Here is a 23,991-nt window from a genome sequence, read left to right as displayed (position 1 = left end):
AAAGAAACCTTCCCTTTACTAGTGCATTCTGTTTGATCTTAGTTTGCCTTTTGTAACTAAGTTCCTGAAGTACAAACCTATGTCTGGTTCCTCTTGAGCCTTCTGGACCATTTGCTTCCCTGAATTCTCCCTTACGTCAGTGACCTCCTCCAGCAAGTCTTTCCTTAAATTCCCACCATACTGCCCATCAAGATGCATTTCTCTCTTTTCTTTTCTTTTTGTAAAAAAATTTTTTGTTTAGTTATTGAGGGACCTTTATTTTATTTATTTGTTTGTGGTGCTTAGAATCGAAGCCAGTGCCTCACACATGTTAGGCAAGCCCTCTTACCACTGAGCCACAACCCCAGCCTCAAGATGCATTTCTTTTTGGGTCTTTGTGTCTAAGCTTTTCCGTGATATCATTTCCCATCTCTTCTACCCCTCTGATTGTACCTTTTGCTGATCCCTTTTTTAAGTCTTTAACAGTAATATTCCCTCTGCTGCCTGCTTATTTACTTAGAGAGCAAGTCCAAGTAAAAATAATTGAAAATAACTGTTGTGTCAGTATCTCCAGATTTTTTTCTGTTCTCATCCCTTTTTTCTGTCCTCAGTCCCTTTGGGATCCTTCCATGTGTAGGTAGTTACTGTAACTCAGATTCTGGAACCTGAATGAATTATCTTCCTTCCTTTTAGTAAACTTATTTTCTCATTTTTACCGTGGAACTCTTCCTCCTCCTGACTTCATATTCTCCAATTCTCAATTCTCCACCTTAGAGTTACTTTTGACTTTTCCCCTATAATGAGTCAGAATTAATCATTCTTTAAGCTATTAGGGGGATTTATCAGTTTAGTCCTTTGTCTTTATTTTATGCTACCTTGCCTATCCATGCCCCCTCAGTCTCAGCAATAGTTTTCTTTTCAACAATAGTTTTGTAGGTGTCTCCAGCCTCTAATTCTTTGCTCTATGACTCGTGGGGTCATATATACTGTTTTTCCATTCTATCACTTCCTTTTCCAGAATATACTCTCCCTCTCCAAGGAGGCTAAGTCCAGGTTCTTTACCCTGGCATTTGAGGCTTCTTGTCAGCTAGATCCTGGGTTCTATGGCTTTTGTGGTTCTCCAGCTACTCTACTCTGGCCAGCCCATTTTACTCAACTAAACACAGAATCATTAATTCTACCTCTACATTTCTGTCCCTCTGGTCCTGTCAGTTCCAGAAGAGACCTTCCTTACTGCTTAGCCTATCTATGTCTACTATTGTACGCAAAAGCTCTTGCAGGATACTCCCAAGGGAACTTTTCCCTATCTAACCCCCACCTCTCTACTTTCTGTCTTGTCCGCATTTTATGTGCAGTTTTACATTATCAGTTTTTATTGTCTTTATGCTCTTATGCGCTTTGGTTTTAAACACTGGGTCTTTTCCTTCCCCCAACAACTATCATCTCTTCTAGGACAGAATTGACAGATTTTTTGTTCAAGCCACTTAGTACAGGCAAATAGTAAGAACTTGACTTTGTTTTCTAGCCAAATTGAAGCTCTAGGGTGAGATTCTTTCCACCCCTAAGGTGTCTGTTAGTTTTCTTCTGAAATTCTTTCTAGCCCTGAGGGTCCTAACTGATCTCGGGTATCCCTGAGGGACTAGGAGAAGCAGTCCCAGCAGTGGTTATTGTGCTATTAATGGAGAATCTTGTTATAAGGCCAGGGAAGGATGGGAGGAAGGCACAGGGCAAGAGTGGTGAAGTGGAGGCTCTCGGGTGAGGTTCTGCTATCTCCTGAAGCCTGTGGGGCTTGAATAGGGAGAGAACTATGGAGAGGAAGAAGGCCCCCAGCTCCTCCTCTTGCTTCCTACAGCGAGAACATGACGAAAAGACAAGTGCAGTAAAGGAAGAGCTGAAATATTGGCAGAAGCTGCGGCATGACTTGGAGCGGGCGCGGCTGCTAGTTGAGCTGATTCGGAAGAGAGAAAAGCTCAAGCGGGAGCAGGTAAGGAGGAACCCCCAGCCGTGGGGCGCTTTGTTGAGGTCCCTTTCTCCCAATCTTAGTGTGGCACTAGGAGACCCCTTGCTTCCTTTCCTGCCTAGCTGTATGGGCTCCAAGATCTACCTGCTCTGTATTTGGTATAGAGCTGCTGATGGCTTCTATGTTTTGAGGTTCAACTCTTTGTGGCTTCAAGCATAAGTTTCATATCACATGCCAGAGTGCATACCTAGAGTTTCTGATTCAGATGTTTCAGTGGGAAGCCTACCTTGGATATTTTGAAGAGCTTCTTAGGCCATTCTAATGGTTATTACTGAAAACCTTTGGCCTGGGAGTTGCTGAGGAGAAGTTCTCACTTGGCCCTTAAACACTATGGTCTTGAATCATTTAAATTTCCCAACCTCAATTCTAGGAAATTCTATTCCCCTGAGCATGGTGAGGTAGGTGATATAGCACAGGGGTTTAGGAACATGGGCTGTGACACTAGATTGGGTTTAAATCCTGGCTCTGCTAATTACTACCTGTGTAACACTAAGCAAGGTACTTAATCTCTTAATACCTTCATTTCTTCATCTGTGATATGGGGGTAATAATAGAGCCTAAATCATAAGGTCTTTGTGAAGTTAGATGACTTTGTATATGTAAAAAGTAGCTTAGAACAGTGCTTACCTAGTAAGGACTATAGAAGTGTCAGTAGTTGTTGTTACTGATACCCTTTTTCTTGCTAAAGTATCTATTGTAGGGCTCTGCACATGGCAGAGAGCAAATACTATTAATTGAATGGATGACAAGCCAAAATTGTTCTCTCTGGTCCAGGAATAGCAGCCGTTACTCATGTGCTTCAGAGGCCTGGGTTAAAAATGCTCCTTACTCTCTTTCTCTGAACCCTATATTACTGTTCAGCTCTTCTCTAGCAGGTCAATAACCTGAGTTTCTCCTTATGCTTCTGGGCAGCTCTTACCATATTTAGCATGAGTGACCATGGAGGCTATCTCAGGATCTTCTCCATGAATTCAGACTTTAAGTGCCATCCCAGGCTTGGTCCCATAGTTGTACTTTTCTTCCTGCCTCAGGTCAGAGAAATGAGAGGGAAAAGGAGACCCTGGCTCTGGTAAAGCAGTCCGGCTTGTTTTGATGAGGCCAAGAGGTGGGCTTCCCAACCATTTCACATTAGGGTACACATAGAAAGTAAGATTTTGTACAGCATTCCACTTTAAATATATGAAGTCGTTTGCCACTTGAGAGATGAGCCTGAAGGCCCTGGTCACCCCAGTCCAACCCAGACACTTTAGTGCTAATGGAATCAATAACTGCAACTCTAGGTAAAAAATTCTGGTCCAAGGCACATTTAATTTTATCAGTGTACTTCTTGGACTAAGTCAGACCTGTTTTAAAATGCCATCTGTGCTATTCTTTAGTCAGATGACCTTAGATTTGTGACTCCATCAACTTTCTCCAAACCTCAGGTTCCATATTTGTAAAATAGAGATGAAAATTTCTCTTTCAGAGTTATAGTGATTAACAGAGGTAATACAATAGAGAAGTAGAGGGGCATAATGGTCAAGAAGCAGACTGTCTTGTACTGAATCTTAATTCTAGCCTTATTAGCTGTATGACCTTGGGCCAGGTAGCCTCTCTCTGCCTCAGCTTTCTGTTTGTAAAATATCTAACCTTTACCTGCCTCATATACTCACTTATATTTTATAAAATGTTTAGGGCATTCCTATTACTTAGTATGGGTTATAAAATTATAAACTATTAGAATAGTAGTAATTATTATTATTACCATTATTAGTTTTGGTATGATGTTTGAAACATAGGAAACATTTACAAAATGGTGGCTATTTTACTTCCTTTGCTGCTATAAATAGAATACACTGACTAGATAATTTATAATGAAAAGTTTAACAGGCATGGTGATACATACCTGTAATCCCAGCAGCTCAGGAGGCTGAGGCAGGAGGATTACAATTTTGAGGCCAGCCTCAGCAACTTAGTGAGGCCTCAGCCTATGAAATTAATGAGATTTAATTAGATTAATGAGATTCTGTCTCAAAATAAAGAGTTGGGGATATAATTCAGAGGATAAAGTACCTCTAAGTTCAATCCCTGGTACCAAATACATAAATAAATACATATGTATGGGGTGTGTGTGTGTGTTTATCACACATACATTATCTAGCTCATGATTTTGGAAGCTGGGAAGTTCAAGGGTGGACTGGTGAGGGCTGTTGTGCTGCATTATCTCTTGGTGGAAAAGTAAAGGGGTGAGAGCACAGGTGGGAGAACTCATCTCCATGACAAAGCCACTCTCAGAAACTAACCCACTCCTGTAAGAACTCTCATGGAGTCTCAGTCCATTCATGAGGGTGAATCCTGTAATATATAAATCACCTCCAGTCAGGTCCCATGTCCCCAGAACTCCTGCACTGGAAATTAAGGTTCCAACATGTGAACTTTTGAGAGACACCTTCATACCATACCACTGGTCGTGTCATTATTCCTAGGCTGAAGTTAGGATGATAGCTCCTCATACACTGGTCAGCTTAATATTCTGTGAAAATTTGTTGTAGATCATTGATGAAAATTAAGTTGTCAAAAAAAAGTTTCACTGCATTTTTGCAGGGGATGTTCTGATTGCTTCTCACCTTCCACACAGGTCAAGGTCCAGCAAGCTGCCATGGAGTTGGAGCTGATGCCATTCAATGTGCTGCTGAGGACCACACTGGACTTGCTGCAGGAAAAGGATCCTGCACACATCTTTGCCGAGCCTGTCAACCTGAGTGAGGCAAGTTCCTGTCACATCCCAAGCAGCAAACCCCTCTTGGAAATAGGGTGTAACTAGACTGGGGGCTGGGTGGGTAGCACTGTGCTAAAGGGTTTATGTTACTCTGAGTGGTGTGATCTGGCAAAGCCAATAAACTTGCCTATGGTGAGGGTCAGCATTAAGTCAGGGTGGACCAGGCCTCCAAGGCTCTGAGTGAACCCCTGGTATGCCCAAATCAGAAACTGGGGAGACAAAGAGTGCCGGTGAAGGGTGTGCCTGTTTGGCTAGTAAATGGTTGTTGTAATTGTACAGGTTTTATATGTTTAGGTTCCAGATTACCTGGAATTCATATCCAAGCCAATGGATTTTTCTACTATGAGGCGGAAGCTGGAGTCCCACCTGTACCGCACCTTGGAGGAGTTTGAGGAGGACTTTAACCTTATAGTTACCAACTGCATGAAGTATAATGCTAAAGACACAATTTTCCACCGAGCAGCTGTCCGCCTGCGGGACCTGGGAGGGGCCATTCTGCGGCATGCCCGTCGGCAGGCAGAGAACATCGGCTATGACCCCGAGAGGGGCACCCATCTGCCTGAATCACCCAAATTGGAAGACTTTTACCGCTTCTCCTGGGAAGACGGTGAGAAGCCTGGATGGGTGAGGGGGGAAGGCACCAGGAAAAAACACAGGGACAGAGCCCAGAGAGCCAGGGGTCAGTGTGGGCCTTGGGGCTCTAGTGTAGGCTCCAGAAGCAAAGTTGGGGGTAGGTACATGTTCTATCCTGCTTTTGGATAGAACAGTTCCCAGGGTCAAGTTTAACCAGTGTACTGAATACCTTTTGAGTGGTAGAAAAGGGAAATCAGGTGTTGCTGTCTGCTTGAGAAGCTTCACAGGAGTCTTCCTCTCCTGGATCACCTCTGTGTGGCACTGGAGCATGGGACAGGGCAGCACAGTGCTGCTGTGTGGGGGGATCATTCAGTGCAGGTGGAAGACCAGAAAGACAGCGTTGCCGCTGAGCCTCCAACTCCACCTGCCCCTGCTCTCTGCTGCTTGATGGCAATAGCCAAACAGTCACTCAGGCCAGGGCATTGCCAAGCTGCCTCGTGCCTGCTCCACAGAGCCCATATTGGGACTGTATCCTGCAGATATTTCCCACATTCTGACCTTATCCCCATGGCTGCCTTTGGGCAGTGATGTTGCTGGAAGCCACTGGCCCAGGCATTACAGGAGAGCATTTCACATCTGAGGGATTCAGCCCCTTTCCCTTGTCCTGGGCTGGGCCGGTCCTTCAGCCCCTTCTGTTCTTTCTTCTCCCTGGCAGTGGACAACATCCTCGTCCCGGAGAACCGGGCCCATTTGTCTCCAGAGGTGCAGCTGAAGGAGCTGCTGGAGAAATTGGATCTGGTGAGTGCCATGCGATCCAGTGGAGCCCGCACCCGCCGTGTCCGCCTGCTGCGCCGGGAGATCAATGCCCTTCGGCAGAAGCTGGCACAACCACCACCACCACCACAGCTGCCATCATTGAACAAGACAATGTCCAATGGGGAGCTGTCAGCAGGGCCCCCGGGGGATACAGCTGTGTTGGAGCAGGCCCTGCAAGAGGAGCCAGAAGACGATGGGGACAGAGGTGAGAGTGAGTCACAGGCAGGCAGGGTGCTGGTGTGTTGGGTGAGAGGGATGGGACGGGCATAATCTAAGCTGAATTTTTTTGGAAATTTCAGGTCAGGTCTGACCCTCTGAGCAAGCAGAAGCCCATGGAGGAATCACCCTTCCATATCATGTTCAGGGGATGATATTCAAAATATAATAACCTGTAGAGACCAAAATTTATCTGTCATACTAGATGTAGGCTTTTGTTTTGGACTGGGCTCCTGGGGGCCCTGGATGTGGATGGTTAGTTGCTTGATTTGGGGGAGGTTTAGTTAGGAGTTTCAGGTGTTGGAGCAGTAGCTATTGACTAACCTAAAATGATAAATATCACAATATTTTGCACTTGATATGACTATATTGTGCATTTCAGCTAAATATCAGCCTAGATTCTTCCACCATGAAGAGAAAGTCTTCAAGCAGGTTAGGAGGGTATGAGGAGAGATAGCAGAGCAGGAATGACCCTACATATGGCTTGGGCTCTTGAGTCAGGTCTGCAGGCCCCTCCCAAGCAGAGGCATCTGGCTATAAAAGGCAGCTGGGGAAGTAATTCTCAGAAACTTCAGAGCTTTATAAGCTAAGTTGCTCCCAATCCTTCCCCTTCTCTGAGGATAGAATTGTCTCTCTTACACCTGCCCTGGGATCTTAGCCTAGGGCTTGGGAGGGCCTTTTACCCACACTGTCCAAAAGACTGGGACTTATCTCCAATAAATAGGGGCCCAAATCAGAGGGAGTGGCCCATTTTATTTTAAGTTGGCAGAGAATGGGAAGATGGCTGAAAGGTCACATTTGGCATTAGAGGGTTCAATGTTCAATGTGACTCTTACCAACTCCCTGTGTGGCGTGTGCATGCCATTGAATCCCACTCTGGACTCTGGCAGGGCAATGTCATGCGCCCTAGACCAGATGCTACAGCATCTCCTAGGGTTTAAAAGACAAAAACAAATTCCCAGCCTCACTTTCTAGAGGTTCAGACAGGGAAGTCTGGGCTGTGACTTGAAAGTCTCAATTTTTAAAAGATGCAAGGTGGTGAGTAGACATGTTTGGGAGGCACTGATTTGATTTACTTGCTCTCATTTTCCACATCCATAAACTCATTCTTGCCGCCTGCTCTACTTGATCTAACTTGGGTGATATGAAAGGAAATCAGTGACAGACAGAAAACACTTGAATTTTAGACCTCTGATCTGCCAAGCTGGGACTTAACCTAAGTATTGACTATGCATGTGGCTTTCTCAGGTGTAGAGTAACAGTTTGTAACCCTCACTTCTTAGACTCACCTGTTAAGCTTTAAAAAAAAAAAAAAAATTTTTTTTAGAGATTTGGGTTTAGTTGCTCTGGGGTGGGACCTGAGCATTGGAATTTTTAAGAAACTTTCTACATTTGCCAGTCCCATACCTTTGGTTCCTGGTTTTCAGTGTCAGTATCTGGCTTGTAGGGTCAGACTCATTCTAAAATGTTCAAGCAGGTTCCCTTTTTCTCTAACAGATGACTCCAAACTGCCTCCCCCACCAACCCTGGAGCCTACTGGGCCTGCACCTTCCTTGTCTGAGCAAGAATCTCCCCCAGATCCCCCCACTCTGAAACCCATCAATGATAGTAAACCTCCAAGCCGATTCCCAAAGCCCAAAAAGGTGGAAGAAGATGAGCTCTTGGAAAAATCATCTCTACAGCTAGGGAGTGAGCCCTTGCATCACTTGCTCAGTGACAATGGCATCAACAGACTGTCTGTCATGGCTCCTGACACCCCTGCTGGTACCCCTCTAAGTGGTGTGGGTCGCCGCACATCAGTCCTCTTCAAGAAGGCCAAGAATGGGACTAAGTTACAGAGGAGCCCAGACCGGGCTCCAGAGAATGGTGAGGATCATGGTCTGGCGGGCTCTCCTGACTCTCCAGCCAGCACTGAAGAGGAGCACCATTCCCGGAAGCGGCCAAGGAGCAGGAGCTGTAGTGAAAGCGAAGGGGAGAGGTCCCCGCAGCAGGAGGAAGAGACAGGTGACCCTGCCTGAGACTTCTCTCGCTGCTTTTCTGCTTTACCTTGCCAGCCAGCACCTTCCCTAGTGGCTATCTCCCTTAGGCCTCTGCATGCTATTAGTAGCATGGAGGGCTCTAAGCTCACAGTGGGACCAACATGAGTAGCAACCCAGGGAAACAGGCTTTGAGTGGCATTTCAGACAGCCAAGTTATGTTTGAGCTTTTCTTGCCCCTGAGGGGATGTAGGCTTGTGTATGCTAATGTAGTTTTTATCTTCATTTTAGTTTGTTCATCAGATATTTATATCAGGCACTATCTTAGGGACTGGGAAAAAAATCAGTGAACAAAACAGATAAAAATCTCCTCTTTTATAAGGGAAATCAATCAAAAAAAAAATGAGGTATCCTGTATTAGAAATTTTGAAGAAAAACCCAGCAGGGAAGGGGGATAGGGAATGCGAGTGGTATTTTAAAGGATGGCCAGGGAGATCTTCTGAGGAAGTGACATTTGAGTAAAGATCTGAAGGAGTTGAGGCAAGAGCTGTTTGTGTATCCAGAGGAGTAATATTCCCAAAAGAGAGACTAGCAGCTGCACTGGCCCTGGAGGTGGGAACATGCTTGCATGTCTGAGGAACAGCAAGGGAACCAGTGTGGCTGCAGCAGAGGTTGGTGGAGGAGATGAGGTCCCAGAGGTAGGCTGTGAGGCTAGATCACTGAGAAGTTCTTATTACATGTCCAGAATGAACTGGTCCCTGTGGGGATAATAAGCTGATTCACTCAGTCCCAGCTCTGGAAGAATTTACAGTTCAGTAGGGAAACAAAGTAGTCTCCCAAGGTGCAGAGAAATCACAGAACCCAACAGTATGTGGTTAAGTGTAGGGTGACAGGTGGCACCACCAGAGCTGTTGTAATTGGAGGTGAAAGAGTTAGGAAGGCTTCCCAGTCTGGTGGTATCTGAGCTGGCCCTAAGGGGTGAGGGTAGGATGGAAACGAATACATGGGGGTGAAGGGCTTAGGCCCAGGTGTGTGGAAATAAGGAGAGGGACAGTTAGGGGGAGCCTACTTGAGTAAGGTAGGCCTAGACATGGAGGATCAGGAATGCTGGGCAAAGTAGTTTAGTCTTGGATAGTGAAGGCTAGCTTGCTGGCAGGGAGGGGCTGCTCTTGTCTTTTGTTCCTGTGTCGCTCTCATGTTCTTTTATGTGATGGCTTTGAAATGTGTAACCAGCACTTGCTTTTCTCCCTTCCAACCTAACATTTTGTTTCCAACATTACTTTTTCTTCCTATCTGTCCTAAGTTTCCCTGTGTTGGGGAAGAACGTTGTATGTAGGGGCAAGAGCAGAGTCAGGTGTACCTGAGTTCATATTCCAGCTTCTTACAGATGTGTAACCTGGGGAAACTAACCTCTCTGAACTGTTTCCTTCTTTCTGATATGGAGCTAGGATACTTATCTTGGAAGACTCTCAGGATTGGAAATAGGCTGTGTAAAGCACTTAATATACACAGTAGTTGAGAGCAGTTATTGTCATCTTTTTGCTCTTTCTGGCTCCACCAAATAGCACTGAGAACATTGTACACTAAAAATGAAACCTCTTGCTCTTGGGAATAGGTCTGGACATTGGCACCATCCAATCTGATGAGGCCCCCTGCCTGGAGATACTGAGAAAATACATTTCAGTCCCAAGATTCCAGGTGGCCTGAAACCCAGGAATACTTATGTGTTCAACCTTAGTTGAATTTCATAACAACAGGTATTGATCTTTTACAAGTGAGGCACCTGAGGCACAGCTGGATTCGATGATTTAAATTGAGGTCCTAATGTTAGAGGCAAGATCAGGTCAGGGTACAGACATCTTGGCTCAGATACCTGCTCTTACAGATGTGACTTGCCTCACAGTTTTTCTGGCCAAGGTGTCTGTTACACCTCCCAAATCAGGTGCCTGGCTCACCTCCTTGCCTATCTGGATCCAGCTGTCAGTTGCAGGACTCCGGAATGTGGTTAGAAATTGGATAGATAGAGTGGAAGCCTTCACAGCAAGATCATGCCCCTGAGATGACCAGCCAATCCTCATCTGCTTCTGAAGGCTCCTTGCAGTAAACAGACCCCTATATCTTGCTGAGTAGCATCTTCTACAAGTAAGAAGGCATTATCTTCACGAAAGGAAAGGCCAAGGCTTAACAAGGAAAAGGGACCCAATATTTTAGAGCCCAGTCTAGAACCCCGAGTTCTGACTCCCTGTCTTGGCAATATCTGGGCTGCTGTAGATCTCCTGGAAAGTCTCCCATTCTTAATCCTGATATCTCTGCTAGATATCTCAGGGGCCGTTGGCACGGAGCTCTTATCCTGCCTCAGCCCCTCCTGACATCATGTCCACAGAATGAAGCAAGCTGTTGCCAGCTGTGTGATGTGCAGGGTGTGAATGTTTATCTAAAGAGGCAAGGCGGGTGGGCTCCTCAAGAAACAGAAGAGACTCCCTGATAATTGAGGTTTGAAACTAGAAGCAGATCCAGGGTGAGCCTGCCAAGATGGGAAAGTCTTAGTGTTTTCCTTTGTATCCGAATTGTCATTCAGATTGTCATTCAGATACATAGCAGAAGTCAACTGTGTGCTGTTTTCCTTAAAGGAGAAGGAAAATGCAGTGTCAGCTTATTGCCCAAACCAAGAGTGTTCTCCCCAAACCTTTATTTCTGTGAGGTTCTCTCTACCACCCAAGATCCATTTCCACAGTGAAGGGCAGCCATCCTCTCCACCCTCCTCACTGACCCCTCCCGAGGTGGCTGCCTCATGCTGTGGCATGTGTCAGGGGCTGGGAGTTTCTGTGCTCACAGGCTCACTCTGTGTGTCCTTGGCAGGCGTGACCAATGGCTTTGGAAAACACACTGAAAGCGGGTCTGACTCGGAATGTAGTTTGGGTCTCAGTGGTGGACTGGCATTTGAAGCTTGCAGGTAAGGACACTTGTCCCCAAAACTTTGTCAGCAGCTCCACCACCTCTCCCTTTATTCTCCATTCAGTAGTGGTTTGAACTTCTTATCTTGATTCTAACCCCTACTACTTTCTGAGGCTTCTAGTCTTTAACTTGGTGGGGTAGAGCGGGGGTGCTCCTAAGAAATAGGGTGATCCTTGACTCTACCATGTGCTCTAAGAGAAGAGTGTGGTTCTGATGCTTTATGCGGTCTGTGGGACTGAAGTTGGACTCCAGAGGATGGGGACAGCAGAATCTCCTATTGCCCAATGAAGCTAATGTTTAAGCCAGACTCCTGCGCACTCGCATGTGTGCTCACACACCCGCATGTGTGCGCACACACCCCCAGGCAACCCAACTTGTTACAGACTTAGTTTTGCCTCAGGCCTCTTGGGGTTTCATAGCAACTACCTCTTTAGAGGCGCTGTATGGAATAAGGAATGAGCAAATAGGAAATTTGAAATTGCTTTTTATTCAAATAAAAGCCCCAGTTCATCTGTCATCTTTGAGCTGGGAAGGGATGGGTCTCTTTTGTCATTCTTTAACCTGAAGGGAGGATTTTTGGGACCAGAACCTTAAAAGTTTCTTCAGAGGTTTGAGTTTATTGAACCTCTGCTCTGTGTTCTGTGTTCTGCAAAACCCAGAAACAATGAAACTCTTAGAAACTGAGAGAACCTCGGTGCCACTAAAGAAAATGACTAGTTCTGGGGCTGGGGTTGTGGCTCTGTGGTAGAGCTTACCTAGAGCGTGTGAGGCACTGGGTTGTTTATAAAAATAAATACAATAAAGGTATTGTGTCCATTTAAAAAAGAAAGAAAGAAAGAAAGAAAGAAAGGAAGGAAGGAAGGAAGGAAGGAAGGAAGGAAGGAAGGAAGGAAGGAACAAGGAAGGAAGGAAGGAAGGAACAAGGAAGGAAGGAAGGAAGGAAGGAAGGAAGGAAAGAAAGAAAGAAAGAAAATGACTAGTCCTCAAGGCTGATGGCTTGGTCTTACCACAGCTGCTGAGTTTCAGAGAGGAAGGAAGGAAAGGTCCCAGGGCGGCACCTGAAGACTACATGTCTTTGTTTTCAGTGCTTCCAAGGCAGGGTTTGTGTATGGTTTGATAGGTACCTTCTCTACCCTGGCTGCTGGGCTCCAGGGAGGACCATCCGGACCTCTACTTACCCTTTGGTGCTAGACTGGTCTCCCACTTTGGTTCCTTTGAGATTTTTCTTCCCACAGTGCCTCAAAACTGCCCTAGTTGTCTCCCTCTTTGTTGCAGTCTCCAAATGGATAAGGGAAGTAGATAAAATACCAGGAGAAATACCAGAAACAGAGAGTTCAGAATCTTAGAAGGTGCTTCTAATCTGGGCCCAGTTTGGAGTTCCTGGCTTCCTTCAAAGTTAAAGTGCCTGGAAACCTAGTTCATTGAGGTTGGAATAGGAGCAAGGTCATCCAACTTTCCCTTCTAGCTCTTGACTAAAGGTGGAAGGTGTGCTGGTCTCCTTTTGTGAAAGCATTCTTCCCAGCTATGAGTCATGAGAAGCAAGCCAGGCTCAGCTCAGCCTGCTGGTCTAGGAGGAACTCCAGACCAATGTCACCAATTGCTTTGGGGCACCGACTTGATATAGGAGCAGTGCTCTTGGAAGGCATTTCCTCTTTAACTCAGTGATTATCAATGGAATTTCCGGGCTTAAAATAGGAGATTGAGGGACTCCAACTGCAGTTCTTTTTTCTTTTCCCTCCATTATGGTAGTAAGTACAGAAAAGAAGATCTTATTAGACTGGAATCACATCATCCCAGAACTATAAGTAACCTTGAAAGAACGGGTCACTAACCCATCGTTGACTCCCTCTTCCCCCCCCACCCCTGGGATGATCTTCTCTGGTGGTTTTCTTAGCAGGTTGGGGCTGTGTCCTCTTTGTATAGATCACTCATTCACCTATTGATAATTGAACACCTACTGTATGCCAGACCCTGTTCTAGACACTGATGAGGTATCTGTTCTCATGGACTTATCTTCCAGAAGGTCTCTTAATAGAGGGCTGCATTGCAGGCCATTGCAGTTTCTAGGAATCAGAAACCCAAGGCCTCATGTTAGTATTGCGTCCTATTATATTGAGCTCATCCTTCTCAGAGCTCATCATTCCATAGTGTAACATTAGTAGTTTGGAATACTTTTTTAAATAAGACATTGAAATTTACAGCCCTTCACATAACTACAGCTGCTGTTTATTCATTTCATGGTATGTGCTATAATGAGTGGTTTGTGTGTATTAAACCATTAAATCCCCATAACATCACACAGGGAACACAAACCTCAGAGAAGTTAAATAACTCACTTGAGGTTGCACAACTAATGAGGAGAAGAGCTGGGTTTTGAACAGAGAGAACCTGGCTCCAAGTTTAATATTTTAACCCCTTTGCTGTGCTCTCTCCTGTCATGTTTAAAGATGCCTTTCCAGACTCAGGATATGAACTTTGAGGGGTTTTCCTAATAAAATTATTAGCACTTAACATTTGTATAAGACCTTAAAATCTCTAAGCCCATGGATAGATTTTTGTAGGGTGAGTAAGAACTGAATCCTTAATGTGAACTGGGTTCCCCCCACCAAAAAAAAAAAAAAAAAAATACTAATTTGACTAGGAAGAAAAACCTTCCAGTGTAACTACTGTTTACTAAAGGATTTTAGCCCTCATGGGTTTTGGTTAAGCAAAACCTTGTTACTATGGGAGGCTGAGGCAGGTGGATAAAGTTAAAAGGGCTGGAGATGTAGGTCTGCGGCAAAGTGCCCCTGGTTCAATCCCTAGTACCAAAGGAGGATTGTATAAAAAGTATAAGATCATGAGAGTTCAGTAAAATAGCTCTCTGCTCTCTAACCATTTCTACCCCTGGCTGCTGCTCTTCCCACCAGGATTTCCCAAATCATATACTTTTCTGCAGATTGTTGACCTGTCTTTTAAGCATTGTTTTATTGGAAAAATATATAGCAGTAATATTTTTTAAAGTTTGGGTGAAAAAGAGCCCTTGCCACATCATTCTTGTTAGAGGCTCTCAGCTTGGTTGTGCATTAGAATTGCATGGGGAGCTATTTAAAATACTGACTCCTGGGTGGCCTCCATTATACTATTGTTCTGGTATTGCTATTCTTAGTTTTGCTTATTATCTTCTAGTCTTTGTCTAATATAGATATATGTTTTACCTCTTTGCACAAGCCATGTTTGAAAAAAAAAAGTCAATCTACTTTTTAGTTTTTTAAAAAAAATTTCTCTCTATCCAAGAAAAACTTCACACATAAATCATTTGGAAGTAAGAAGTAGATTTTTTTTTCCCATTTAAAAATGTCTTTTCTAATTCTAGAAGTAAGATGTGTCCATTATAGAAAATTTGGAAAAGAGGCAAATTTTTGTACTTCTAAAATAAACTGATTTCTAAAGAAGCAGCATGTGAACCACACAGCAAGGGATTCTGGGCAGATATGAAGTGGCCCTCCCTCATGGCAAAGCTGCTGAGACTGTGGAAGGATTGACAAGAGACTAGAGTGACCTGTCCTCTGGATGAAATCCAAAGTCCCTGGACAGGGCCCTCTCTGTTCGTGTTCAATCCTTCTACATAGAAGCAGTGGTCCCCGAAAACCTGGTGGGAACTTTGAGGTCAGAAGAGTGCTGTGGACCAGTGTGGGCTTTAGCGAAGCTGTCTGTGAACACTTCCTCCCTGTGGGCTTCTGCAGCTCCACTGTGTCAGAGATAGGAGAGCAGAAGTGGGTGTGTTAGTCATCTAAACTGCTCATTTCACCCCTCTCCTTACTCTGTATGCAGTGGTCTAACGCCCCCCAAACGCAGTCGTGGGAAGCCAGCCCTGTCTCGAGTGCCCTTCCTGGAAGGTGTGAACGGAGACACCGACTACAGTGGTTCAGGTGAGGAGTGGTGTCGAGGCAGTGCTGGTGGGTGGGGGGCAGGTCTTCTGAGCAGCCAGCTCTTCAGGCAGCTTCACCACTGGGGCACAGAATCAGGCAGCCAGTCCTGGAGCTCCCCAAACTCTCAGACACTGGCCAAGGAAATGTCCCTTACTTGTAGGCCATTCGTGCTTTTAAACATTTTTTTCATCTTAAATTTGTATATATAATGCATGCCATGCCATGGTACCAAAGAAGAGAGAGAAGGTGCCAAAGGGTATATAATGACAGCTGTGCTCCCCTCCCTGGAACATCTGTTAGCATTTTTTTTTGTGTCTTTCCAGAGGTAATCCACGTATGTACAAGCCAAAATTTGTGTGTCTATTTGAATGAGCAAAGAAGCTAGTGTATACATATTCCTCTAAACCATTTCTCTTTTTCATCTAATAGTATAGCTTGGAGATCTCTCTGTGCTTTGTATTGGTTGCCTTGTTCCCAATACATGGAGCGCCTTCATTTGCTTAGCCATCTAAAGGTAGAAGTGTAGATTGTTTTCACTTATTTGTTATAATCAATTTTGAGTATCCTTATGTGTGTATAGACCATTTTATATCCAGGGCAATATATCTATAGAAGTAAATTGTTGGGTTGAAGGAAATATGCATTTGTAATTTGGATGGATATTGCCTGTCTATGCTCATTAATCAGTGATAGAGTGTGAATCTCACAAAACTCTGTTGTTTTATGGGTCTTACTCTTTGGATCAGTGGACTAAAGGGCAGGGCCTGGCCAAGAGGAGAAACTTGAGCTGGGGCTCAGATGCAGCAGGTAGAGCAGGCTATTCTCTGAGCTCACTCTTGTCCATCCCCATGCAGTCTCTGCAGCACTTCTCTGCCCCTTTCCTTTTCCCTTAGCATCAGTTTCTGGTATGTGTGTTGATGAATGCATGCCCGCGTGTTTCATTACTTTCTGTGACTGTCAACACCCAGAAGGCAGGGTCATGTCTAGATGAATTTGTGTAGCATCGAATATCAAAACCAAGAGTGAACTGGCACACTTTATGCTTCTGGTGGTGACATTTTATTCTTATTTTTAAAACCCACATACTTAAAATGATGCCAAAGGAAATTGACCTCTCATACTTCTATCATCTTAACACTATTGTCTTCATTTCTCTGTGTTGCCTTCTGTTTATTTTAGGCATGTTTTTAACAAAGTGCTAATCCAAAACATGTACACTTTTGTCTTCTGTTATTTTTTTTACTATTATCCCATACTTCTTTCATGTTGACACATAATCTTTATATATCTCTTATTGTAAAATGTGTTGAATATAATCAATGCATTATAATGAACTGGTCTATTGTTAGACATCTCCAACTTTTAACATACATTATACATTAACATTATATAATGTAGTGAACATTTTTGTTCAGAATCCTTTTATTCATCTTTAAAGTTATTTTTCTTAGAATAAGTAGCCAAGGAGCAGATGGTTCATATACTTTTTTGATGGCTCCTGAGACATAACCCCAAATTACATTCTAAAAGAATTGCAGTTGTATCAGCAGTGTATCACTGCACCAGTTCCCACTCACACTGCCTCTTCACTAGTGTCTTTTATCTTTTCATTGTTATTACTGTTGATTCAGTAGAGTCAAAACAGTACCTCATTATTTGGGTACATTTTTTTTAAAACTGTAAATGAGAGTGTAGTATTTCCTTAGAAATATAATTAGCCACGTTGAGCTTTGGACCTTTTTCCTTTGTTGAGTGCAATCGCCTCCTTGTTCCCAGTTTGTAAATATGGGGAGAGAAAGAGCTTCCTCTGGTGTTCGGAAGCATTTGTGAAGCACCTGTGCATGTGTGCTAGGTGGGGCCTGAGTGTAGAATGAAGTAAGCTGAGGAGATAGGGTGCCTGCCTAGGGCCAGACACCCAAAGAAAAGTCTGATAAAAACAGACCTACCTTGGCTCTGCTGAGTGCTGTACAGCCAGGTGACCTGGATGACCCAGTGTGGCCTGGTCAGAAAAGAACTCACTTTGCAAGTGGTTTTACTTCAATGTCCTTCCCAGATACTTTTTCCCTCAAAGCTTCCATCATGAGGACTCCCTACTTAGCGGGGCCAGAGAGTGATATGTGGCTCTTTCTGCCCAAGCTGGGGTATTGCCCTTCTCCCTGAGACCCTGGGGATGAAGCAGGATTCCCTGGGAAAACCATCCCAGGGTTCAAGTTCAGAGGTCGGTAAACTATAGTCTTCTGCCTGTTTTTATATGGCTTGTGAGCTATGAATGGTTTTTACATTTTTAAACTATTAAGAAGAAAATCAAAAGAAGAATATTTTATAATGTGAAAATTACTTGAAATTCAAATCTCAGTGTTCAGAACAAAAATTGGTACACAGCCACACTTATTCACTCACAGATCATCTGTGGTAGCTTTCATTGGACAACTGCAGAGTTGAATACTTGGGACAGAGACCATGTAGCCCTTAAGTACCTGATATTTACTGTTTGGCAGTTTGTAGAACTAGTTTGCCGACCCCTGATCCACTAAGAATTTCTCCTAAGGAAAGGGCAGGGTAAAGGAAGGGTGGAGGGGATGTTGCTGACTCATTTCTGGGCTGCCCCAGACAAGTGGAGGCCACAGGCAGGGCTTTGGGGCACCATTCCAAGTCCCCTTCGGGCGCTGTCTCCTCCCCTCCCCCACCCCCAGGCAGAAGCCTCCTGATGCCCTTTGAAGACCGCGGAGACCTGGAGCCCCTGGAGCTGGTGTGGGCCAAGTGCCGAGGCTACCCCTCCTACCCTGCCTTGGTGAGTCTGCCCCAGACACCACCCACCTACCTCCGCCTGTTGCCTTGCCTTGGGGGCTTATCTGAGTGGGTCAAGCCAGCAGAGTGTGGTGGGAGTCAGAGTGCCTTTAACTGTAGATGGGAGCGGAGTTTTACCCCTGCCTGGATGGGGCAGGCAAGTAAGACTTCCAGCTGGGAGCATATGAAATAGGCTAAGCATAGGCAGACAGAAATTAGGGTTCTTAGGGTTTTGATAGCATTTATTTATTTAGTTATGCATATGTGTTGGAATTTGAGTCCAGGGATCAAAATGTGTGATGCCAAAGCCCTTGTTCTGAGCCATTGAGTTCAAAATCATCCACAGTCCTGTATTCAGGGATAAATTGGTGTATACCTCACTCAGCCTTTTTTTAAATGCATAAATATGCATATATATGAAAGCATACTGTTTTTAACCTCCCTTTCACTTAAAAAGCATACTATGAATATGCAGCTCTTATGCCATTAAACATTCTTCATCAGCATCACTTTTAATGACTGCATCATCTTCAGTTGTTTTCATGTACCATATTTTAATCAGTCCCTAGTTGGCCATTTAGATTGTTCCAATTTTTCACCATGATAAACAGTTGGCAATAGAGATCACTGTATCTTTACTTTTCTGTGTATCCTTGTTATTTCTTTACAATGAATTCTGAGGAATGCCTTCCTGGGGCAGAGTCTGTACAATTCTGGTACAAGTTCCCAAGTTGCCTGAAAATGAGTTCCAGTTTATATTTCCACCAACAGTAGCTAAAATTTCCATTTCTTCCATAGTACAGTAGCTAAGAATTCCATTTTTACCGCCTTGAGTCTTATTTCTTAGAGCTCTTTCTCAGTTGGGGAGGAAAAGTCCACCTGGTTCTGGAAGATACCACTGATCCTAAACCTTTGGGCCATGTCAGAATCATTTGGGGATGGGGAGGATTTTAAAACAGCACATACACTGAGTCAACTCCACCTTACAACCGCCAAATTAGACTCTCTTAAATCCAGACTGAGGCATGGATAATTTTTTAAAAAACTTCCTGAGTGCTCTGTAGCCTGGATGGGAGCCACCTGCTAGTCTCTCATATGCACACATCTCTGGACTTTTGCTTCCCCAAGCCCTTTACTATCTGTGCTTCTTTTGAGCCTAACAACAGCATCTTAAGATAAAGAGGGCAGGAACACAATCCTGTTTGGACAGATAAGGAGACTGTATCTCAAAGAGGTTATACAGTTTGCTGCAGCCATAATGGGAACCCGCCTTACCTACCTCATTCTCTCCTAGTAGTGGCAGCTGGGAAGATCCACCCTGTGTCCCGCAGCTGTAGACATTGGACCAGGGGCTGCCGATTTCACAAGGCTAGGGCCCTGCCAGCTGTGAGACTGTAGGACCCCCCCCCCCACTCCCAGCTTAAGTCATTAAGGAAATGATTTATTTAGGCTGTGCAGGTTTAGTGGTTTTTTGTTTTAAGCCTCACATGCAAAAGACCTAGTCCCAAACTAGTCTTTTAAAAAGAAATTCAGCCACCACCTGAACACAACCTGTGTTTTTATTTTGGTGCATGCTTTCCCAGTTTTTTTCCTGTGCACATTTCAGTACATATTTGCATATTATATTGTACTTTAATCTTATTTTAATTCCTTGTCTTTTATACAAATGTTTTTTTTGTGTGTGTGTGCTAAAATGTAGAAGTTTTGGGAAAACAGAAAAAAAGCAACATAAACCCCACCATTCTAACATGTTGCTCTTAAATATTTTATATACTTTTATTTGTTGTTTACTTATTGTAGTTGTGATAATAGAGAAGGTACACTTTATTGTATAATGTTAAATTTTATCACAAGCTTTGTTTCCATCTTGTTTTACATCTGTATAGCATTCATGAGTGAATGGACCATTATTTATTATTTTGGGACATAAAAGCTATTCTCAGATGGCAGGCTTACCTACTTTGCTTTTGCCCTCAAAAAGTTTTTCACAATCTATTCTCAGGAACCAGCATGCCATAGTAGCCCCACTGCCTCCTTTGGTAATTGAGGAAGCTTAGAAGGGCTTGTGTAGTTGTTCTTATTAGAACCCTTAGCTTCAGTTCCAGAAGGGACTCATGCAGGGATGTAGACTTTTGACCAAATTACACAGCTGGCGGGTGGGGTAGAGGTGGTTCTTCCTTGGAGTAAACTCTTAAACAGAGCACCTGCTTTCAGCTGCTTATCTTGAGAGGGATGTGGGGAAGTTGGCAGACACCCAAAGGTAAATAATGAGAGCAATTTATTATGAAGAAGAGGCCCCTGGGACATGGTATAGGAATTAAGATTACTCTGTCTCTAGAGAAGACTGCTTCCTCAATAAGTTTCCAAGTCTCTCTGGCCTTTGTGCGCAGAGACTATCAGCCCACTCCTCTGGAAACGGGCTGTGCAGGAGGCTGCTGGCAGCAGAGGCCCAGGCCTTGTCCAGGTATCTGGTTGTCGTCCCAGCCGTGGCTTCAACCAACTACATCTACTTGCTTGGTCTTTTGTCTGTCAGGTAACACTTTTCAGACTTCCCAGCATCAGCAAGAGATTGAAATGAGATGATGTGTAAATAATTAGAAGCTTTGGAAACTTTGAGAGTGCTTCGTAGGCCTAGAAAATTATTGTTTTGTTGATGCTGCCGGCCATTTTGCTGTGCACCTGCTCTGAGTTAGGCCAGGGGTGCTAGGTGCTGGAAACAAACCCGAACGAGGCAGGCCCAGCCCCTGCACCTCTGGTGCTTCTGCCTCAAGGATTAGTTCCTCCAGTGGTCCTTGTTTCCAACAATCTCATTCTCCCTTCTCCACTGACCCTCCAAGCTCAGTCTTCTACCTGTATACTGAACCTCTTCTGATTTTATCGTGGAAGTATGATATGTATCTGACCCTTACCTCAGGAGGGGTTATAGTTGGGCAAGAAGGTATTGGGTGGGCTAGGGATAGAGCTCAGTTGGTAGAGTGCTTGCCTTGCATGCATAATGCCCTGGGTTCAATCCCCAGAACTGCAAAAAAAAAAGATGTTGGGTGGCCAGGTTTTTTTCCATAGAACTGAAAGGATGTCCTACTTGCTGATACTGAGCCTTTTTGGTAGCCATGGTGCTAGGCAATTCCCTTGAGCATTTGAGGTGAATTGCAAAGGTTCTAAAGGGAAATTGAGGGGGGAAATGACCTCTGATCTTACTTTGTAAAGGACATTGGGAAGAAGGGGTTTACCTATCTGGTCAGGACATTTAAAGATACCCCATTCAGTACCATCCCTGCATGAACTTCCCATTTCTTATTTCAGCTCCAAGGCCTGATAGTCCATAAAACAAGTTCTGTCATCAGGATTGATTGGGCAGAGCTGGAGGATTAGACAGAGTCATGGTTTCTGTTTTGAAGTGTTGCAGGTCATGGATGACACCGGCCTCTCCATTCCTCAGTTGTGGGCAGAGCTGAGCCCTTGCATGGCTTAGTTATAGGGTGTTTTGGCAACTGGTCCTGCACCAGGGGTTCCTGTTCAGCCTATCCTCCCCCACTGAGTGCCCATTTTCCTTTCTGCCTCCAGATCATCGATCCCAAGATGCCCCGGGAGGGCCTCCTGCACAATGGTGTCCCCATCCCTGTCCCCCCACTGGACGTGCTGAAGCTGGGAGAGCAGAAACAGGCAGAGGCTGGAGAGAAGCTCTTCCTTGTCCTCTTCTTTGACAACAAGCGCACCTGGTGAGTGATGGCACCACTTGGGGCCATCAGGTGAAGGGAGAGGCGTTACCTACCAGCAGCTATCCTGCATTGCTGTGTTAATGATAACTGGCTACTAGCATTAGTAGTAACTGAGGGGGTCACAGATGGGACTCTCTGGGAAGCACTCCGAGGTGAAGCTTTGCATTAGGAGGCAGACTATACAGAGAGCTGTGGGGTGAGGGGCACAGCATTGGGCAGAGGAAGAAGTCAAAGTGCAAAAACCTTGAAATGGAGGCCTCAGCTCATCCTCTGAGGAGCTTGGGAGGGCTGTTGGGAATTGGCACTGTGTCTTTGTACCTTCATGCCAATTTGTCCCTGAATGCCAGCTGTCCCTGGAGAGGGCATGACCTTCGGCCAGGCAGCTCCCTTGGTGGATGGTTCCTGGAGAGAGAGACTCAGCTGAGAGCCTGTCAGCTGCCAGCACTCCCTGCAGCTGTGGGAACATGCATCTCTGTCCTGGAGAACATCTGGGTGATGTGAACCCTCCACAAGGGAATCACTTGCCATGGTTTATGAACACCTTAAGGTTCTTCTTAACACTAGCAGGAGAGTGTTGTCACCTCTGCTATTGTAGAACAAGGAGGTGGAACTGGCTGGTAAAAATAATGATAGCAATAGCTGCTGTTTATTGAGTGCTTACTCCATGTTCTTATGCTAATTGCTTTACAAACATGATCTCGTTTATTCTCATTTAAATCCCAGTCCCCTCACAATTCATTTTTTTATATGAGGAGGCTGAGACTCAGGCAATACCCCTGCTGGGCATGTTGTCTCACACCTGTAATACCAGTGATTCCGGGGGCTGAGGCAGGAAGATTGCAAGTTCAAAGCCAGTTTCGGCAACTTAGTGATGCCCTAAGCAACTTGGCGAGACCCTGTCTCTAAATAAAATATAAAAAAGACAGGGGATGCTGAGCGCTGTGGCACACACCTGTAATCCCGTGGCTTAGGAGGCTGAGGCAGGAGGATCGTGAGTTCAAAACAAGCCTTAGCAAAAGCTAAGCACTAAGCAAACTCAGTGAGACCTATCTCTAAATAAAATACAAAAAAACCTGGGGATGTGGCTCAGTGGTTAAGTGCCCTGGGTTCAATACCTAGTACCAAAAAATAAAAGACACCTTGACCAGAATTGACATAGAAACCAAGATCTGAAGGCTGTGCTCTCACCCACACATTAGATCCAACTAGGGAAGTGGGGATGGGGGTTGGGGGTAGGGGGATAACACACACACACACACATAAACCCAATGTAGACACCAAGGAGGTCTATAAATTCCTGGCATTGCCTCTACTTCCTAATCACAGCTCCATTTCCTAGCCATAACTCCCTAATTCCCCAAAGCATGTGAGGATCAGAGTCCTCCAGGGTCACTCAGCCTGCCCTCTGGGACAGCAGATGGGCCTCTAATGGCTCTAGGGCCCTGACAACCCTCAGAGCAGAGTGAGGGCCCAGGGAAGGACCTGGCTGCCAAACAGATCCTATGCCCTCCTCCCTACCCCTGCATACTTGCTGCCCTGTCCCACCTGGTTCTTGGTGGCTCTTGCATGAATTTGTACCAATCTAACCTACTCTGCACTGTAACCTCTCTCCAGCCTTGCCTGTTCTGGGCAAGTGGGCCCAGAGGAGCCCCTGGACTCATCACAGCCCAGCTTTTTAACTGTGCTTGTATTTCAGGCAGTGGCTTCCAAGGGACAAAGTTCTTCCCTTGGGTGTAGAAGATACTGTGGACAAGCTCAAGATGCTGGAAGGCCGCAAGACCAGCATCCGCAAGTCAGTGCAGGTGGCCTATGACCGTGCAATGATCCACCTGAGCCGAGTCCGGGGACCCCACTCCTTCGTCACCTCCAGCTACCTGTAAGGATGAGGCTGGGTTTGCTTCTGGCTGCCTTGCCTGCCTCCGTCCCATGGGGCACAGAGAAGCCTCTTCTGCCCAGCCAGATGTATGGCCGGCAGTTCCCACTCATGGCAGGCCAGGGATTGGACTGTGTCCTCACTTAGGGCAAGGCCTCAGTTTTGACCAATAACATGGTTTCCCTGGAGGGCCTGCTGTGTGCCAAAAACTCCCACCTAAGGTCCATCAGGGCTATTCCACTGAAGAACCACTTAGAAGTAGAAACAGCTGTGGGGCTTGGGCCCAACAAGGAGATGGACCTGGCCCAGAAGGCAAGAGGTGCTAGGCTCCTTCTCAAGGGGCTGCCTGGCTCCTCCAGCCCCTTCCCAGCTAACTACACCTCAGGGCAGGCGAGGTTCTGACACTGA

The 23,991-nt window shown here is 45.2% G+C and overlaps 1 protein-coding gene across 3 annotated transcripts in view; it reads left to right on the top strand.

Annotated features, from left to right (window-relative positions):
* The window catches only part of Brpf3 (bromodomain and PHD finger containing 3), a 57,627-nt gene that overhangs the window by 8,503 nt on the left and 25,133 nt on the right, over window positions 1-23,991 (top strand). Inside the window, exons 4-13 of one of the 3 annotated variants that reach the window (XM_077801692.1) lie at window positions 1,832-1,963; window positions 4,617-4,745; window positions 5,052-5,364; window positions 6,046-6,351; window positions 7,860-8,366; window positions 11,198-11,291; window positions 15,107-15,204; window positions 17,898-17,995; window positions 21,556-21,710; window positions 23,407-23,586. In XM_077801692.1, coding sequence (XP_077657818.1) covers window positions 1,832-1,963; window positions 4,617-4,745; window positions 5,052-5,364; window positions 6,046-6,351; window positions 7,860-8,366; window positions 11,198-11,291; window positions 15,107-15,204; window positions 17,898-17,995; window positions 21,556-21,710; window positions 23,407-23,586 — 2,012 coding nt within the window. Of the gene's footprint in view, window positions 1-1,831; window positions 1,964-4,616; window positions 4,746-5,051; window positions 5,365-6,045; window positions 6,352-7,859; window positions 8,367-11,197; window positions 11,292-15,106; window positions 15,205-17,897; window positions 17,996-21,555; window positions 21,711-23,406; window positions 23,779-23,991 lie in introns of those variants that run through there. The other 2 variants (XM_026383435.2, XM_026383436.2) reach the window with 2 other exon arrangements.

The sequence above is a fragment of the Urocitellus parryii genome, chromosome 8, assembly GCF_045843805.1.
Source record: "Urocitellus parryii isolate mUroPar1 chromosome 8, mUroPar1.hap1, whole genome shotgun sequence".
In the NCBI taxonomy this organism is placed as follows: domain Eukaryota; kingdom Metazoa; phylum Chordata; class Mammalia; order Rodentia; family Sciuridae; genus Urocitellus; species Urocitellus parryii.
Note: the sequence above shows the minus strand (reverse complement) of the source record. Positions and strands in the feature narration are given on the sequence as shown.